This window comes from Setaria italica, chromosome V (genome assembly GCF_000263155.2).
Source record: "Setaria italica strain Yugu1 chromosome V, Setaria_italica_v2.0, whole genome shotgun sequence".
Taxonomy (NCBI): domain Eukaryota; kingdom Viridiplantae; phylum Streptophyta; class Magnoliopsida; order Poales; family Poaceae; genus Setaria; species Setaria italica.
The window spans coordinates 34,412,851-34,431,289 of NC_028454.1; the positions used below are offsets into that span (position 1 = coordinate 34,412,851).

Here is an 18,439-nt window from a genome sequence, read left to right on the forward strand (position 1 = left end):
AAAAAAAGGAAAAAAAGAAGAGAAAGAGAAAAAAAAAAAGAAAGAACAAAAACAAAAAAGGAAAGAAATAAAAGATAAAGGAAGGGAAAAAAAAAAAAGAAGAAGAAAAGAAAGAAGAATAAGAAAGAAAAGAAAATGTTATACAAAAAAAAAAAAAAACAGCAGGAAGAGAAAAAAAGGAAAGGATAGACAAAACAAAGAAAAGAGAAAAAGGAAGGGGGGGCGGAAGTATCAGGCTGCTGCGAGTTACCAAATGGAGTGGAGACTGGCGAGCGAAGGAACAAGCGCGGACGTTTCGTTGCGCCCCCTGCTCGATAGCAGTCGGCACTCGGAAGACGGCACACATGTGAATCCTGCCCCCGGCGACTCTCTCGGCTCCGGTCTCACTTGGCTGTTGGAACTTCCAACCGCCTGGGTCCTGGTCCTTCCAGGAGGTCAACCGGCAGAGCCACCCAAAAGGTTCATGCACACAGCACACGCCCTTTGGCGATCTCCCTCATTTTCCTAGCTAGTGAAAGTTCGACGCACACGTCGTTTTCACCAAAGTGCATCTCGTATTGGCGAGCGCTTGATGGGGACGTCCAAGCGCGATTAGCGTTGTATAATGATCGGCAAGCTTGGGACAAAGAGAAATATCATGGACCAGTCACTGTTGCTGATTCTGCAACTGGCTGTCTGTCTCTGCTCAAGATTCTTCGGATACTTGGGGCTTCGAGTCACCTTCTTCTTCCTTTATGCAACCACTTGTTTGTGTTGAAGAGCCAGAATGAACTCTTCTTCCTCCTATATAAAACCATTTGCCTGTTGGAAGAGGCAAAGTTGTACCTTTGACCTGCATGGAGGACAAGATCACAATTCACAAGATTTCCATGAAATGTTTGTGAAATGAAGAGCGATGGCAAGTACACTACTAGATAGTATCCAAGACACTAAATTTTGTATAAGGTCTGTTAATGAGCTTTGGGTTTGTACTCGTATACTTGCTTAAAAAGATGAATCAAGAATTCAGCAAAGGTCCACCAGAATTATAATCTTAGGGGGTGTTTGGATACGAGGTGTTAAACTTTAACAGTGTCACATCGAATGTTCGGATGCTAATTAGGAGAACTAAATATGAGCTAATTAAAAAACTAATTGCAGAACCCTATGCTAATTCGCGAGACGAATCTATTAAGCCTAATTAATCCATCATTAGCAAATGGTTACTGTAGCACTACATTGTCAAATCAGTACTAATTAGGTTTAATAGATTCGTCTCGCGAATTACACTCCATCTGTGCAATTAGTTTTGTAATTAGCATATGTTTAATACTCCTAATTAGCATTCAAACATCCGATATGACGGGTGTTAAACTTTAACACTAGTGAGCCAAACAGGCCCTTACTTGTTGAATAATTATTAGACTTTCTCTTATCAAATATGAGAAGACGAGAGAGGACTGTAGTCTGTAGCATGTACACTTCTGCACAAAGGTTGTTTGTCAAAAGGACACAGATACAGGTTTGGATTTCTTTTTCAGCAGCCGTGCCTTCCCAGCTGTGGAAACTGGAAGCAGCGTGTACTTTTCGCCCAAACCGCAAGGATTGAGTTTTTTCTTATCAGTTCTAAGTAACTCTGAATTTTGGGGCTCTAGTGCTCGAGATAGGAAATGGGACGGAAGGAGCGGGCGTTTTGACTGTCATGCTGTAATTGACTAGGAAACGCTATGATAAAATTAAGCAGTCTCAAGTTTCTTATTTGCTCTTCAACAGCACGTTGTGCTTGACTTGAGGGGAAACAAAAGCATGGACTAGTAGAGGGAAAAGATACTCAGCCATGAATCTGCGTGCTGAATGCGGCGCCTTGGAATGCCTAGCGCACGTTTGTGTGGGCTGTCGATTTCGTTCTTTTTTTTTTAATCTTCGATTTTGATGGCAATTGGGCATGGCTGGTGTCCGTTGCTGTGTCATGGCCGGCTTCAGGGTCGTACAACGATTAACACAAGTACTGCGGCATGAAAAATCGTTTGAAACCAAATTGCGTGCCCTCCCTGGTTTAAGTATTTAGCGTATTCTCTCAATACTTTGCTGCTTACATAGGCGAGTTTTTTTTTCTTTTTTTTTATGTGCGCAACAAATAGCATCTGCATCGCCGAGTCGAAAAAGTTTGAGAACTTGAGCTGCTCCTCTCCTGTGATTTTCCCATCACTATTAAACCAATAGGCTGAGCGCACGGGGCCGTCGCAGGCCGCGGCCCGCTGCCACCATTCAAGTGGTTCCCGCGACGACCGGCCCATTATTAGTGGCAGTTGTGCGATCGCGCGCGGGCCACGGGTTGTTCTGGTGTGGCAGGCAGGCAGTCCACCTTCCTTCACCTCAGCCCGCTTGTGGCCTACGGGCTACATCCTGATTCTCCCCGTGCGCCCGGCTGCACAACACGAACGCCGAAGTGTGTTGGTTTCGACGGAAGAATGCCACAGGTAAAGTTCGGAAAAAAAATCGACTAGAAAGAGTTAGGCTATTTTTAATTAAGTTAAGAAAAGAAATAGGCACACGAATTCGAACTAGAGGAGACTCAAAACTAGGTGGTTAGAGTGCATGACCATACCTTCCATCCTAACCAGTTGAGTTGAGTTAGGCTCACTTCCTGATATGATAAGTGGTTAGAGTGCAAGACTGCTGGTAAAATTCGAATTTCGAAAGATCAATCTTTTGTTTTCTCGTAACAGCATGTAAAGTTCATGATAAACTAGAGCATAATACCACCCGTAGGACTACTAGTTACACCATACATGTTGCTGTTTTGTACTCTCTTCGAAACGAAGCTGCTGGAGAAAGTGATCTGATGGAGCGGCTGAACCGAAAGGAGCAGAGGGGCCGGGGAAAACACACCTGGCACTCAAATCTGATAAAAAGAACACTTGCAATTTTCTAACCGACGGATCTTAAAGACGAAAGAAGCATCATACTATTAGCTTGGTGGCTTTGTTAGTCAGAAAAGCAATCGCCAGGCGGTGGGGATTTCGGCTAGCCAACATCAAACCATCATGGCGCAGTTTAAAACTTGCAAAAGTGGCAGAAGAATCGAACAATAAACTGCTTTTTTCGGTTTTCACTGCGCCCGCACACGTACGCAGGATGTTCTTGGACAGAACAAGAGGCCGTGTACATCTTCGTCGAATCCGACCGTCGATTCTGCGATCTTTGACGGCCGAGAGAACCGGAGACCACAGCATCCTGCTCATCGACCCGCCATTAGCACTTGGCATCTACGAGACGTGTGCCCCAACGTCTCCCAAACACTCACGGATTCCATAGCCAAAAGCCGCCGCGATCTTCTTCTCGCTGTAAAGGAATAAAGCACCTGACTGACGGCCTGAACCGAACTGAAAGGGATCGCCGATGCATGCCCCGGAGGAAAAGGCTGTACCTGTCCAGCACACCGGAGCAATCTATCCTCCAGCCGCCATCCTAAGTTCCAACTTCCAAGCTTCCAGACGCGCCGTAGAGAATCTCTGAAGACCGGTAGCTAAGCTGGAGATCAATCTAGGAGAAACTGAAAGCCAGCTTCCTGCCTTGAGCATCACGTTTGTCACATCCCTCACGTAAGCCCCACACAATCCGAGCGGCCCGGCCCGGCTGTTCGTGCAGATAATGGAAGCAAGGAACAAAGCTAGTAGCTTAACCAGGTCAGCTAGCTAATACCCTTTGTCGTCGTGGTCCGTGAAGTATGAGTATTCTGCGCCGTTCTGCATCGGCGGTGCGGCTCGTCGCGTGTGTATATAAGGGGTGCACCTGCAAACGCTACCTCAAGCCAGCAGATACAGTACGTGGAGACTAGAGAGCGAGCTAGATTGTTAGAAGCGCTAGGTACAGGGCGATCGAGCTCGTTGGACGTCGAGTCGATCAGCAAGCTAGGTCGGTCCCATGGCGAACGCGGGTCTGAAGCCGGTGGCGGGGCTGCTGCTGGTGCTCAACTTCTGCATGTACGTGATCGTGGCGGCGGTCGGCGGCTGGGCCATCAACCACGCCATCAACTACGGCTTCTTCATCGGTACGTATATACTGTGATCGATGGCTATCATCGTGATGTGATGGATAGACACATGGTCACATGCACGTACGCGCGGTTTGAGTTGAGGGGCGTCGCTGATTCTGTGAGCTTGTGTGTGTACGTACGCAGGTTCCGGCCTGCAGCTCCCTGCGCACTTCTCCCCGATCTACTTCCCCATCGGCAACGCCGCGACCGGGTTCTTCGTCATCTTCGCGGTGATCGCCGGGGTCGTCGGCGCGGCCGCCGCGCTCGCGGGGTTCCACCACGTCCGCGCCTGGAGCTCCGAGAGCCTGCCGGCGGCGGCATCATCCGGGTTCATCGCCTGGACGCTCACACTGCTCGCCATGGGGTACGTGTATTTTGCACGTACGAGTCCGTCGAGTCCCGTATACGGTGGTGGTGGTCCATGCGATTCCTAACCTCTTCTCTGGCTAACTTCTTTTTGTTTCAGATTGGCCGTCAAGGAGATTGAGCTGCACGGCAGGAATGCCAGGCTGGTAAGATCGATCGGTTGCCAAAGTTTACTCTGTACCTGAAATAAACATGCAGAGATGCGTGTGACCTGCAGGCCTGGCCGGGTTCATCGTGCATGACACATTAGCAAGTACTGTATGCTAATTACGGCCTTTTCGTTGTAGATCTGCATGGAGTCCTTCACCATCATCCTGTCGGCGACGCAGCTCTTCTACCTGCTCGCCATACACGGAGGGAGGTGAAGAAAAGCAGAACCTGACATGACTGAAGATCGGTTACAGTGTCGAATTGAGGTGGCGTGCATATGTGGTTTCATCGGTTTGTTGCGGGTTATTTTCTTCCGAGATGGAGAGGCAGTACGTATGTGTATCTGTGTGTGTTTGTGTTAATTACGTACGGCATGTGCGGGGGCTGGTAAATTAAGTGGTGTCTGTCAACTGTCATGGTGCGTTCGATTGGTTCACTGTGATTCGTCGATTGTTTCCGAGATGGAGAGGGAGTATGCGAGTGAGCAATCCATGCAGCTGTTGATTTGATCAATGTCATGATGTGGTAAATATTTATTTGATTGCTTCCTATGTGCTCATAGTATCATTGTATCAACATGAGCAAATGTTGGTTCTCCCTCTGCCTGCCTGCTTGACATCTTAGTGCAACCAAATTCATTGGAACCCATCTCCACAGGCCCAACCCAACGGCGGCAGAGCGCCAGAGCCGCCTCAACAACTATGGGCCCAAGCCTGGGCCAACCAGGCAGGCCTCCTGATTCTCTTATGCCAGAGGCTGCTTTCTTCTTCGCTCTGGGTGTATCCACTAAAGACTTGTCACATCGGATATTTGATGCTAATTAAAAGTATTAAATATAGATTAATTATAAAACTAATTGCACGGATGGAGTCTAATTCGCGAGACGAATCTATTAAGCCTAATTAATTCATCATTAGCAAATAGTTACTGTAGCACCACATTGTCAAATCATAGACTAATTAGTCTTAATAGATTCATCTCGTGAATTAGCACAGGGTTCTGCTAATTAGTTTTATAATTAACTCATGTCTAGCTTTCTAATTAGCATCCGAACATCTGATGTGACACGCTAAAGTTTAGCCAAAGTGTTCCGAGGAAAAGATATTAATATAGTGCAATAAGGCGATGATGATGGAACGCTATGAAATTCCTTTACGTCGTGCTCGTGCATATTTCTGTAGGTCCGGTCTGATCCGTTCCATGATGGCGCAGGTGCCTGTACTGCACTGCACACATGGCGCGGCACGGCAGGCTGTTGAGCACGCCACATCTTCTAGGTGCATCTGGCATCTCGAATATTTTGAGCGTTTTTTTCTTTTTTATACTACTACAAATTTTGCAAGTCCTATTCATTGTGCGCAGCTGTGCGTTCTTCAGTGGGAGTGTGCTGCTGATCTGAGATTTGACTTCCTGACCAGGACCGGCGTTTTCTGTGATGCTGCCATGTGCCCTCCGTCCACATGCAGCGTGGCAGTATTGTACTAGCAGCAGCGAATTCAAACGGGCACCTGAGACCGAGCGTACTGTACAGCGGATCGGGTCGCTAGTCGCTAGATCTTGAACCGGCGCAAAACGGAATCCAGATTTTGAAACTGAAGGAATCTTTATACTGAGAGCGTGATAACGGATACCAGTTTTAAAATAATCAGTGTCAGCTATGAACACGTTCTTTGAATCAGTACCTTTTTTGTTTGTTTTGTTTCTTTTTTACCTTTTTTTCAGGCAGGCAAGTTGAAGTACTACTTAATGTTTCTTGACGAAGAATTACAGTAACCTTTTTCTACGCTACAGGCAGTGGGAAAAAAAAACCTGTCAGGAATGTGCGGAGTTTCATACCAAAACAATCATTAATTCAGTAAGAATGATCTTATGATCTGGTATGCTAACGATTTTATTAGACCTCGCCACCTCGGAAGGCATTCGTGGTCATGATCGACGGGGAAAGTGGCTTCAAGAAACAATAGGTGGAACAGGATCACGACGTGTGAAGACACACCTCGAGGCTAAACGCGTTTGGTTCTTTGCTTATTTTTAGCACGTGTCACATCAAATGTTTAGATACTAATTAGGAATATCAAACGTAGATTATTTATAAAACCCATTACATAAGTGAAGGTTAAACGGTAAGATGAATCTATTAAGTCTAATTAATTCATCATTACTAAATGTTTACTGTAGCAACACATTATCAAATCATGAACTAATTAGGCTTAACAGATTCGTCTCACCGTTTAGCCTCCACTTATGTAATGAGTTTTGTAAATAGTTTACGTTTAATATTCCTAATTAGTATCTAAACATTAGATATGACGGGTGCTAAAAATAAGCAAGAGTAACCAAATCAAGCCTAAATCCTCTTCCTCCATCAGGCAGCCAGTATAATCCTTCCAAGACGACGCCCTCATGCCACAACGCGCTGACAGCTGAGTTTCTGGACCCGGTTCGCCCCGCGGGTGACACATCGCTGCGCGTATAGTCCACCGGCGCGGGGCCACGCCGAACACGACGCATGGGTTACCGGGAGAGACACCTGCGCACAGCCCAGACCGGCCTCCGGTCTCAAAGACTCGAGGCGTGGCAGGATCACAACAATTTGGTTTCTAGGTCAAACATGTGGCTATCTTTGTACTGTTGGTGCGGCCGAGTATTGAAGGGGTTCTTTTGATTTGAAGTTGAGCGTGTTTCCTGTGCTGTTTTTCTGTTCTTCCGTTTCTCTCTGTCTCGGGCAGCAGGACGTCGGGCGAGGCAGGCGACGCACAGCGGGCAGCACGCGCGCCAGGCGCGGCGCTCCAGCGCTCGGCTTCACAGGCCAGCACTCGCGGACCAGGCGAGGCAGCAGCCTGGCTGTGCAGGGAGTGGAAAAAGATGGAGCCGGGGTCCGGCGGAGGCACAGGGACTCCGGGTCTCTCTCCCGTCGGTATGGCGTCCGCTCCGCGTCCCGCAAACAAAAACGGCTGCGTGCGCGGTGTTGCTAGCGGAACCCCACGACCGAGTTAAAGCGTTACCAGATTGTCTTTTGCTTGCAAACGTGTAGATTTGGCTGGTTCTAGTCCTTGTTTCTTCTTCAACAGGAGTGTATGGCTTTTAGACTAGCCAGCTAAGCTACAGGAGTAAATTGCAACCTGTAGTAGAGTAGTTAACCGCGACGGCATGAGTTGTTCTTCGAGTTTGTTCACTTTGATCGTCCACGTCTTCATGAGCAAAATTTCAAGCACGCACCTGTAGTAATTCGATGACAAGCTGGATGATACGCGTGTTTTCATAATTTTGGTACAACTCACCGTGAACAAGAAACAGTTGCGAATGAGGCCAGTTTCTCAAGTTCACACGCCCATTTCAAATTCAAATTTCTCAGAGAAAAGTAGTTTCATCATTAGGCTACAAAAGTCTATAATAAAAGCAACTTTTTTTGAGATCCATGTACATTTCAAACTTGCATACTGTTTTACGGGTTGCATATTTGAATGAGTCATGGCAGCAAACGTAAGGAGATCTCGTTCAGTTTATCTGTAATCATCCTTTTGATTTCCTCGAAGAGATATCCATCACTATTTGGTTTGAAGGTTCGAATTTGATTTTGCTCATGGACGAACAAATCTATTAACGCGAGATATTCACCGTGCCGTACAAAGGTCGGTTTGCAAAAGAAAAAAAAGAGGTTGCGCGCATGTGTTGACATAGATTTCTTTTTAAAATATGGTAAAAAAAATTAACTCTTGTTCCAACGCAGTAAATGTGATCCATGCCCTGGGAGGGCTGGGTGTCTGGGTAAACCTAACAAAATTGAGCCGATCCCCCTCCCTCCATATCAAAACAAAACGCTTCCCCCTTCCTCGTCCTCCCATCGCTTTGCCCCGGCTGCCCCCTTTACCCTCCGCGCCGCGCCGCCCCCCCTTCTCGAATCGAAATCCCTCTCCGCCATGCCGAAGGGCGCGAAAAAGCGGGCCAAGCTCAAGAAGCAGCAGCAGGAGGGCCACCCCGACGATGGAGGCAACAACGCCAACGCCAGCAACGGCAACGGTAACGGCAGCGACGACAACAACGCCTTCAGCCGCCGCGACGGCGACCACCACCTGCGGATCCCACCCAAGGCTTCTCGCGGTACGAATGGCACCCGACCCTCCTCCCCCATATCTTTAAGCCGGGGCAGATCCGCGCTTTCGGCACCAGCGTGGTGGGAATCGCCTTTTCGCGTGCGGCGAGGGTGGCATTCGCTGGCGCCGCGGTCACCCCCCACCGCCACCGCGTTCCCACCGGCCGCCGCCTTTACGGGCTGTTCGCGCTTTCCTTGCTCCCTTCCTTCCGCTATATGTATGATGGATGCGTATGGTTTCTGATGCTGTGTTTGCGTGTGGGTTGGCGCAGTGGACGCGAGCGAGGACTCCATGGAGAGCTCCGAGGAGATGGTGACGCCCAGGGCCGCCGCGTCGGAGGCGGAAGAGGAGGAGAGGAAGGCCGCCGCGGCCGAGGTGCTCGTGGAGCGCGCTGTCCCGCCGGAAACGGTTGGGCAGGAACGCGAGGGTAAGGTGGATGCGGCGGTGGAGGTGCACCCCGTGGCGGCGCAGGAACCGGAGGTAAAGGATGTGATGGTGGCCGAGGAATCCGTGGTGCAGGAGCCAGAGTCGGTCGAGGCATCCGCGGTGGAGGTACCAGAGGTGAAGAGGGAGGTGGCCAAGGTGCATCCGGTGCATGAACCTGAGCCGAAGGTTGATGAAGTGGTGGTGGTCGAGACGCCTGTGGCACCTGAGGTGCAGGAACCTGAGGTGAAGGGCGACGGTGCCAATGTTGTGGTGCAGGAACCAGAGACTAGGGGTGGCAATGTGGTGGTCAAGGACTCAGCTGAGCTGTCACGGTCTCGGGAGGCTGTTGATGTGCATACTACAGAGGTAAATGATATATGTGGTTTTAGTTCGGTTACTCCACTAAGCTTTGATTCGAAGCTATGGGTTCTGATTGGGTTGGTTGTATTTGTTGCAGGTGGCGCGTGGACCTGCAGTGGCAGTGGCCGCTTCAGGGCAGCGGGCAACATGGTGGAATTGCTGTGGGCTTTTTGATGCATTTTCTGGTTCAGGGAGATAGATGAAGGTGAGATGGTTCTGTGTCTCATGGTTGTGTTTGGGTAAATATGAATGACATCGAATTTCAGTAGGCATTCTATCATTATACCAATGGAAGTGGTATTGGGGAAGTATGCTGCTGAGTTTTACTGATTATGCATTCGAAACACGAGGTGCATATCTTAGTTCATTGTGCATAGCTTAATTGGTGAGATCATTGCTTGCTGTTCGACATCAGTGTAAGTTAGATGGAAATAAAATTTAACCTGCACCTTTTAACTTCTAAGAAATCTACTTCCACACATTGGGGATGTTGGTTTTGTGGGCACTGAGCAAATACTTGTATTAGGGTGAATTTTGGGCCATGAGATGCGGGTTTTGTATTTCCCACACATTGTTTAATGCACAACTTGTGACATTCTTATCGTTACTGTTGGATGTCATTTGTGAAAGTAGCAGTTAAAAGTTATTTGCTTAGCTTCTGGTTTGTTCTAATAAGCTGTAGTGACCCTTAATTATCACGTGTTTGCGTGTTGTAGCCTGCCAATTCCATTCTTGACTTCAATCGCAGAATTTTGAATGGATAATATACTCAACTGTCCAGATCAACTATTTTACCCCTTCATATAGCTGAAGAGTGCAAGGTGAAGATAGAGAGCTTATTGCAACATATTAGGGGACACGTTTAGATAATAATCATTTAACTATGGACGTTTCATCCCTTTTTAATCTATCTAATAGTGGCTTCAAGGCTACGGATTTGTCTGTGGATTTGTTCTGACATCTAAAGGGAGTAACATCCTGTATTATTGACTCTGAGTGTTGTTTCATTGGTTACTGAAGTCATGCTCGGAGATGGCAAATTTTAGTGGGAAGATATCAAGGCATATATTTTGGATCATGTCGTGAGTTTGAGAGGCCAAAACATCCATCCTTTATATGTCAGTAGTGATGTCTTTGGCACTGTTTTAAAGGCGATAAGGCGACCTATGTTAACCCTTGTACGCCTTATCGCCTAGGCGACAAGGCGGACCTGTTACCCAAGTCGAGCTGGGTCTGCCTGGACGCCTTTGAAACACTGGTCTGCGGGAAATAATCTTCTGTAAAGTTAAAAGTTCAATTCTTGCTGTGTCCTTTTTGTGAACGGTGTTTTCCTAATGGTGATAAACTGCCCAGGAAAGGAAAGTATCTGAACCTTTCTGACAGTAGTGATCATGAAAAGTTGAGAACACAGCATTTATTTGACATTTTTTTTGATAAAGACATTTATTTGACTTGAGTACGATATCCATGTTAGTGCACCAAATTTGCACCCTACTAGAGGGTAGTCATTATGTACATGAAAATGAGTTCCCAAATTTTGTATATTTCTTTGGCTTGTTTATTTTCTGTTAGTTTAGTAAAAACAGACTTGTGGATCTCCAAATAGCTGGAGATGGTCTCTTTTAGTTGGTACAGTCCATGACATTGACAATTCTACTCCGGATTTAATATACTTACCAGATTACCTTTCTGTACATAGCACTGCTACATGTGGACTGATACTGCAATCGTGGTAATCTCAAATCATGAGGATACTTGGCTGATTTTCTCTGAGGCCTGCATTAATCTATGAATCTGTTAATATTGCATTCTATATATTTTACTATTTTGACTAATTTTCGGAATTCATTATATATTTACTTATTTAGTATTATATATGTCAATGTGGGCATGAACAACAATTGACTGAAAATGAATACTGCCAGTCCTGCGCAAATATGATTTTGTTTTTCAGCTGGTATGTTAAAGCAGCTCTTTTGTTTCTTATGCACCACAACTAATTGAATAATGGCTACTGGTGTTCCACATTAGACTTTTTTCCCTCATTGTTAGGATGAAACGGAAGATATGTTTGTTGTTTCTGTCATACTAGTATTCAAGTATTTGCTTTAACACTCTTGTTCTCTCCTGAACGCAGGGTTGGAACTTGGAAGTCAAGAAGACGGAAAATGCTACATTGTTCGGTTCAAAGCTGATGGGCAGTTTGTAACTAGATTTGGTTGAATAGTCACATGAACGATGGGGCAGAAGGATTTCGAATAACATCGAGCTGATGTTTCTACTTCCTCCCTTCCCTGCATTTCTGCGTCTGTGCAAAGTTACACCCTCCTGGTTGTGGTTAATATTCTTGATGTCCTTGGCATCCCGAACGCCCCTCTTCCCTCCCTTGTCTAGTGTGTCGTCTAGGTCCTGGTCTTGTAGCATAAGAGTTGAAGTGGGTCGACCGTAAAGAAATTTTGTTGTTTCTGCTTTTATACTTATTTTCCTGGGGTACGTATCATCTGCCATGCCCCTTTCTCTCAGGGTTGTCACTTGTAAGGAGTATATTTGTTCAAACAATTTGAGATGTTCTTTGCAGAGCCTTTAGTCCGCTGAATTGTCAGTCAGGCTACCCATTACTTCAACCTGTTAAAATTTAACACCCGTCACGGATGTTTGAATACTAATTAGAAGTATTAAATATAGACTAATTACAAAATTAATTGCACAATTGGAGTGTAATTCGCGAGACGAATCTATTAAGCCTAATTAGTTCATGATTTGACAATGTGGTGCTACAGTAACCATTTGCTAATGGTGGATTAATTACGCTTAGTAATTTTATAATTAGCTTATGTTTAGTTCTCCTAATTAACATCCGAACATCTGATGTGACACTGTTAAAGTTTAACACCTCGTATCAAGCACCCCTGAAACACAGTTTAGCACCTCGTATCAAGCACCCTGAAACACGTTCCAGTTCGGAAACTGAGCTGAAAACCGCTTTCCGCGATGGAGGAAGCGGAACAAGAGAAGTTGCTGACTGGCTGATGAGAAACCGTTAATGAGCTGACGAGGACATGCTCATCCAGTCGGCGGAAAGGAAAAGACGAACATCATGTCCCCGGCTCAGATTTTTTCCCCCCCTTTACTCCTCCGGGTCGCTTTAAGAAGCTGACGCGGCACGGCACCAACGCCATAATAGCGCGCTTAAGAAGCTGACGCGGCACGGCACCAACGCCATAATAGCGCGCGGCCCGGCCGCTCATCCCTTCGTTTTCGCGAAGCGTTTGTGGCCGCGCAAGGCGTCTGCTTCCGGCCACGAGCTCGTAAAGCGACCTGGCCGGTTCCGGTTGACCACATGGGTTTTTGAACGTCGGGGAAGAAGAAAAATCCCCCCATCTCACAAAATGACAGCTAATTATTCAAAAAACAACAAAATGACAGCTGGCAGCTCATTTTCTCCCCATTTTGTGAATCGATTAATTCGCGGTGATTTTTTCCCTGCCAGATAAACACTAGCACTTTTGCCAGCCACGCAGTGACCCGCAGCTGCATTTTGCCTGGAAAAAAAAATATTTCGGGACGTGCGGTAAACATGAGCCAAGCTGGTACGATAATCAGGAGAATTTTCCTACTGAGATTCACAAGATATTATATTCCCTCTGCCCCCACGAACCCACAAATATATCCCACAAAGTGGGATATTCGCAGGACCAGCAGCAGCCAGTAGCATTACGTTTTCTGTGATTTAAACCCGACAATTCAATGGGTGGCTGTAGACTCGTATAGTGTTGGCGTCGCTTGCATTGCAGGTCACTCATTAACCCCGTGCTGGCGGTAGAGTCTTATAAAAGAGCCCCAGATTTTTCGCACGAGGAGGGAGTAGGAAAGCCGGTGGGAAAAAGCAGAGGACGAGCGGAGGCGCATTCATGAGCTCCCTGTACGATATCTCCTGCTTCGCTGCCGGCGTTGCTGGTAATCTCCTTCGCCTCTCCGCTTCCGAATTCTCAGTTGTTCTCAAGAGTGGTTAAGCTGAAAGTTCTTCCTTCAATTTTGGTCCGCCGTTGCAGGAAACATCTTCGCCCTCGCCCTCTTCCTGTCGCCGGTGTAAGCTACCAAACTGATTTTTTTTTCCTCTTTGTTTTTCATTTCTCTCCTGCTCGTTTATTTCGTCGATCTGATCATGGCGTTGCTGTTCGATTGGTGGATGCCAGGCCGACGTTCAAGAGGGTGGTGAAGGCCAAGTCGACGGAGCGGTTCGATGGGCTCCCCTACCTGCTCTCCCTGCTCAACTGCTGCATCTGCCTCTGGTACGGCCTCCCCTGGGTCTCCGACGGCGGCAGGACCCTCGTGGCCACCGTCAACGGCACCGGCGCGCTGTTCCAGCTCGCGTACATTTCGCTCTTCATCTTCTACGCCGACAGCAGGAGCACACGGGTAATTCCTTCCTTGCCGACTTGCCGTCCTCAACTACACCAGCTTCAGTTCGGAAAAGAGACCCGAAGAATTGTGCTGGTTCTTTGCCGTGTCTGACTGACCGACACGAGTAAGATGGACCGCACAATTTTGTCTGTGGAAGCTGTTTTCTTTCTTCCATTTCTGCAATAGACGATGTTTGCGTGGATAATGAGACCTGTTCTTCGTCCTCTCCACAGTTAAAGATCACGGGGATCCTGCTGCTCGAAGTCTTCGTGTTCGCGTTCGTTGCGCATGCGAGCATCGCCTTCTTGGACCAGCCGGCCCGGCAGCTGTTCATCGGCGGCGTGAGCATGGCGTCTCTGATCTCCATGTTTGCCTCCCCACTGGCCGTCATGGTACGCTTTCCTAAGCTGAGCGCTCGATTGATTTCTTCCTCGTCTAACTTTGCCGCCGGACGAAATGACCACCTCTCACGGCTTTTGCGTGTTTCGTCCTGGTTCTTCAGGGTTTGGTGATCCGGACCGAGTGCGTGGAGTTCATGCCCTTCTACTTGTCCCTCTCCACCTTCCTCATGAGCGCCTCCTTCACAATGTACGGGCTTCTGCTGCGTGATTTCTTCATATACGTGAGCACCCGATTCGTTCTCATTTCAGCTTACGCTTTCATGAACTGATTGTCGAACTTATTTGGTAGATGCGTTCACCGAGAGTTCGGTTAACCAACTTTTGAGTTTTGATGTTGATTTTTCAGGTCCCCAATGGGATTGGAGTCATCCTGGGAGCAATGCAGCTGGTGCTGTACGCTTACTACAGCAGGAAATGGAAGAGCAGTGAACCTTCTGCACCGTTGCTCGCCTGAGCAAAACCGACTTGATCAGTCAGCTGGTTGCTCTCCGTTGCTGGGATTCAGAAAAGAGGGGGGTGACGGTTTCTTGAAGGAGAGTCTCAGAGGGAGATGTTACTACTTGCTAGTGGCAGTCTATACGTTGTTTTGTCCTGGTCACTGTGCTGTACATTGTTGGCTTTGTGCCCCGTCATTTCTCTTCACGTATTTGTAGTGAAAGCTGTGCTTCGAATAGCTTCACTTGTTGATATTAGGCTTTACTTTCTTATTAGATATTATTAGGCATTGTGCTGATGCATACAAGCACTTGAACATGCTGCTTGTGAAATTTTGTTTCGGGATATTGTGTTTCATGTCGTCGTGAAAGATTTTTTAATCTTGTTGTAAGAAAAAGCATTCTATCACAACATTAAGCAAATCAATTAAATTTAGTAGACAATGGCATCTAACGCTCTGCTCGGATCCATATGAGTGGTAATAGCTAGTGGCTAGGTAGGGTTCCAAATTTCCAAACACGCAGAAGGTTCATTAATAGATAAACCATCCATCCAACTACCTATTATTAGGTGGATCTAAACAGGCCCAGCTCATAGTTAGCCTAGCCTGCCACTGCCTCCGTTTTTATTTATAAGGTGCACACGCATATCAAGATTCAAACTTACAATCTTTGTACAATAATTTGATTATTAATTTTTTATTTTCATAATATAAATTTTATGTGGTTGGATTCGTAATCAAATATACTCTACCATGATTCCAAATTTATAACCATAAATAATACAATATAAGATAAATGATAGTTAAAGTGTTATTTGGAAGACTGTCACAACTCATACCATGCCTTATAAAGATAGATGGAGGGAGTAAAAGTTAGCAGCTAGCTAGCTAATTATTAATTTATTATCATTAATAGATCCAAACAAGCCCTAAAGACCGAGCAATTCCTTTTCTTTGCATGTTGTTGTATGGTAAAGTATATAAGAACAAAAAAAATTCTAAAAGTAGTTTCACAAAAGACCTGCTTCTTAAAATATTTCTTGTATCGGATAAGATTCGACCAAAATTTTGAATTTTTGACAACCAGTAACTTCCAAAAAATCTATATTATAATTTGTAAATGCGAAAGCCATAGTTGAAACATAGTTCCATAATCTCATGAATTTATTGAAGTTAGTACATATATTCTAATAGAAAATAATTATCAAAGTCACACATTTATATTTCCTCAATATTTTTCTATTAGATGTTTTGCATATTTTGAGATATAGATTGAAAATATTTATGCTGCCTTTAGTTTCACTTTATGACTCAAACTTTATATAAGAAAATATTCATGCTAGGAACTATATTGTCCATTTAAGAAGAGGTGATGTACACCTATATTTTAGCGACTACTTCGTACTCCCTCCATCCCGGAAAGAATGTCCTTTTAGGTTTGTCCTAAATCAAACCGTTTTAAGTTTGACCAAGTTTACAATGAAGAGTATCAATATTTATAACACTAAATAGGTATGCTATAAAAATATATTTCATAACGAATCTAATGAAACTTGTTAGACATCAAAAGTATTGATATATTTTTATATAAATTTGATCAAATATAAGATGGTTTGACTTAGGATAGAACTAAAAGGACACTCTTTGCAGGACAGAGGGAGTATATATTTTAAACTAAATTGTTCAGTTTAGTTTCATTGGCTAGACTATTTTGATAATACAATCGTCCCAATGAATGCCTATGCTCATGTGCTTGTCCAGGGTTCATATGCTACATGCACTGCTGATATCCATGCTGTTGCAGAAGGATTCATCCCACAAGGAGGCAGGCCTACCTTATCAATCACGGTTGCCTCCAGTCACAAGGAGTTACTGCCTCCACCTATGTTACCCTAACCCGGTGAGCCTGCGCTTTCTCATCTCTAGTCCTCCAGCCCTACCTTTCATCTCAGGCAGCTTGCTTTGCCGGATCCGCCACCACCGCCTGCCACCAACCCACCATGCTAACCTAGTTTCGTAGGGGCATCACCGTCACTCCCCTACCTCTACCATTGCCCACCGGTGGTTCTTCGCCACCCACACGAGCATCTCCAATTCACCTTTCCATCCTTCTAAACCCTTGCTGCCACTACCCAATGTCCCTCCCTCTAAGGCCGGTGGATCACAAGAGGAACCTTACCCCCTAACAACCCTAAACCCTAGAGATGGAAGCGGTGGTGCGAGATCTTCCACAACAACTCTATTCTTAGTCATGTGAATGACTAATAGCATCCGTGGCTTAGCCACATTTCTTCTCCTCCAGCCACCAGATTCCCAATCTGTGATTCTTGGTGGCTAGAGAAGTTTTCTCCTAGTGCTCGCGGCAACCCAGTCAAAGCGTTCGCGGTGACTATATATAGCTCCAGTGACAATTTCACTGTTTATCACTTGAAGAAGTTCTCACACGGGCCAGTGGGTGTTTTCAGCCCATTTATACTTTCTCAGCATGTTGAACCGTGCAACAAAGTGTGAGGTTGGGTAGGGACAGACTCTAGTCAACACATGTTTGCATGTGAGCCCAAGGAAGTTTGAGGGCTTCATGCCTAGGCACCTTTGATGTTTTGCCTTTTGTTTTGTGTCAAACATGATGCACACATTCACACCATGCATGCTTTTTTATCTTTGCAATTTCTTTTCCTTTGTCCTTTTCTTCTTGGTAATATTATTTTTATTCATTTATTTTATTTGTTCTTTTATTTTCATCACTTTAGCTTTCATTTTATTTCCTTTTTCTTTTCTTCTTTTTTGTACTTCTCTTTTCTATTATTTAGTTTTTTAGTTTTATTTTTTTCTTTTATTTTAAGATAACTTGCTTCTCATGTGTACACATTTTATTTGTATGCAAGAATAGTTTATTCACAAGGAGGGCACATTTGTTCTCCATGTTGAATAACTTGTTTGCAATATTAAATTATTTGGTCGCTTGTAGACTAATTTGTTCTTGATATCAATTTTTTGTGTTGTAGGCTAAATTGTTCTAAAGTAAAAATAATTTGTTTGTTGTGTGTACATATTATGTTCTTTTATAAGAATAATTTTGTTTGCAATATAGATGTGTTTGTTCTCTATGTGGAACATTTTGTCCCTATATGGAGCTATTTGTTCACTTTGTAGATAAATTTTTTTGTAATATGAAATAATTTTGTACGTCCTATTTAATATTTTATTCGTACAAAGTAATCATTTGTTCTTGTTGTTCAAGTACTTGTATGCAGCAACAACAGAAAATCTTCAAGCATCTTTAAAAAATGTTCATAAAAAATATCATCCAAATATAGTCAAGTATGGTCTTGTTTTAAGGATCTTGTTGTAAGAAGTATTATGGTGCAAGCAAAATTCAATTTGTATAATTCATTTAAGATCTATATTTTTTTTCAACCCTCTTTGCATGCAGTTGACGTGAGCATGCTTTAATTTAGTTTGTACCTTTCTCCTTCTCCTCCTCTCTTAGTACCATTAATTAGCTACACGTGGGCTGTAGTCCTTCTCATGCTCCACTCTTTAGGTGACATGTGGCGAATTTGTCGCCTTTAGTAATAAACAATCGTATCCCGGTGTGTCACCCATTTTCCATTTTTTATTTTTTTGCACAAAAAATAGATTCCGCTCCCTTCCTTCTATGTCACACACTCGCACTAGGGGGCCTCTTCTCTCTTTCCCTCCTTTTCTTTGCATTCTCTGTTTGCCTGTTGCTCCTCCAACCATAAAACCAGCCACTATTCTCGTCTCCGTATGAGAGATCGTC

At 45.1% G+C, this 18,439-nt stretch overlaps 3 protein-coding genes across 3 annotated transcripts; all 3 read left to right on the forward strand.

Annotated features, from left to right (window-relative positions):
- Positions 1-3,768: 3,768 nt before the first annotated feature.
- On the forward strand, positions 3,769-5,085 carry LOC101757725. Its single transcript, XM_004969599.3, has 4 exons — positions 3,769-4,033; positions 4,163-4,382; positions 4,485-4,530; positions 4,672-5,085. Exons 1-4 carry the CDS (start codon positions 3,907-3,909, stop codon positions 4,747-4,749), a joined length of 471 nt encoding a protein of 156 aa, XP_004969656.1. The 5' UTR covers positions 3,769-3,906; the 3' UTR covers positions 4,750-5,085.
- A 3,266-nt stretch (positions 5,086-8,351) lies between these two features.
- Positions 8,352-12,010, forward strand: LOC101758138 (retinitis pigmentosa 1-like 1 protein). Its single transcript, XM_004969600.4, has 4 exons — positions 8,352-8,635; positions 8,900-9,420; positions 9,512-9,619; positions 11,552-12,010. The coding sequence occupies exons 1-3, from the start codon at positions 8,455-8,457 to the stop codon at positions 9,611-9,613; spliced, it is 804 nt and encodes a 267-aa protein (XP_004969657.1). The 5' UTR covers positions 8,352-8,454; the 3' UTR covers positions 9,614-9,619; positions 11,552-12,010.
- A 1,204-nt stretch (positions 12,011-13,214) lies between these two features.
- On the forward strand, positions 13,215-15,062 carry LOC101758550 (bidirectional sugar transporter SWEET2b). Its single transcript, XM_004969601.4, has 6 exons — positions 13,215-13,371; positions 13,467-13,503; positions 13,611-13,833; positions 14,052-14,210; positions 14,321-14,440; positions 14,566-15,062. Exons 1-6 carry the CDS (start codon positions 13,326-13,328, stop codon positions 14,671-14,673), a joined length of 693 nt encoding a protein of 230 aa, XP_004969658.1. The 5' UTR covers positions 13,215-13,325; the 3' UTR covers positions 14,674-15,062.
- The last annotated feature ends 3,377 nt before the right edge of the window (positions 15,063-18,439 follow it).

Bases quoted from the DNA above. Each gene is read 5' to 3' on its own strand.
- LOC101757725 (XM_004969599.3), top strand. From the start codon at position 3,907: ATGGCGAACGCGGGTCTGAAGCCGGTGGCGGGGCTGCTGCTGGTGCTC. The intron at 4,383-4,484 runs GTACGTGTATTT...TTTTTGTTTCAG, and splicing joins CTCACACTGCTCGCCATGGG to ATTGGCCGTCAAGGAGATTG. The intron at 4,531-4,671 runs GTAAGATCGATC...TTTTCGTTGTAG, and splicing joins ACGGCAGGAATGCCAGGCTG to ATCTGCATGGAGTCCTTCAC.
- LOC101758138 (XM_004969600.4), top strand. From the start codon at position 8,455: ATGCCGAAGGGCGCGAAAAAGCGGGCCAAGCTCAAGAAGCAGCAGCAG. The intron at 8,636-8,899 runs GTACGAATGGCA...GGGTTGGCGCAG, and splicing joins CCCACCCAAGGCTTCTCGCG to TGGACGCGAGCGAGGACTCC. The intron at 9,421-9,511 runs GTAAATGATATA...TATTTGTTGCAG, and splicing joins TTGATGTGCATACTACAGAG to GTGGCGCGTGGACCTGCAGT.
- LOC101758550 (XM_004969601.4), top strand. From the start codon at position 13,326: ATGAGCTCCCTGTACGATATCTCCTGCTTCGCTGCCGGCGTTGCTG. The intron at 13,834-14,051 runs GTAATTCCTTCC...TCCTCTCCACAG, and splicing joins CCGACAGCAGGAGCACACGG to TTAAAGATCACGGGGATCCT. The intron at 14,211-14,320 runs GTACGCTTTCCT...CTGGTTCTTCAG, and splicing joins CCTCCCCACTGGCCGTCATG to GGTTTGGTGATCCGGACCGA.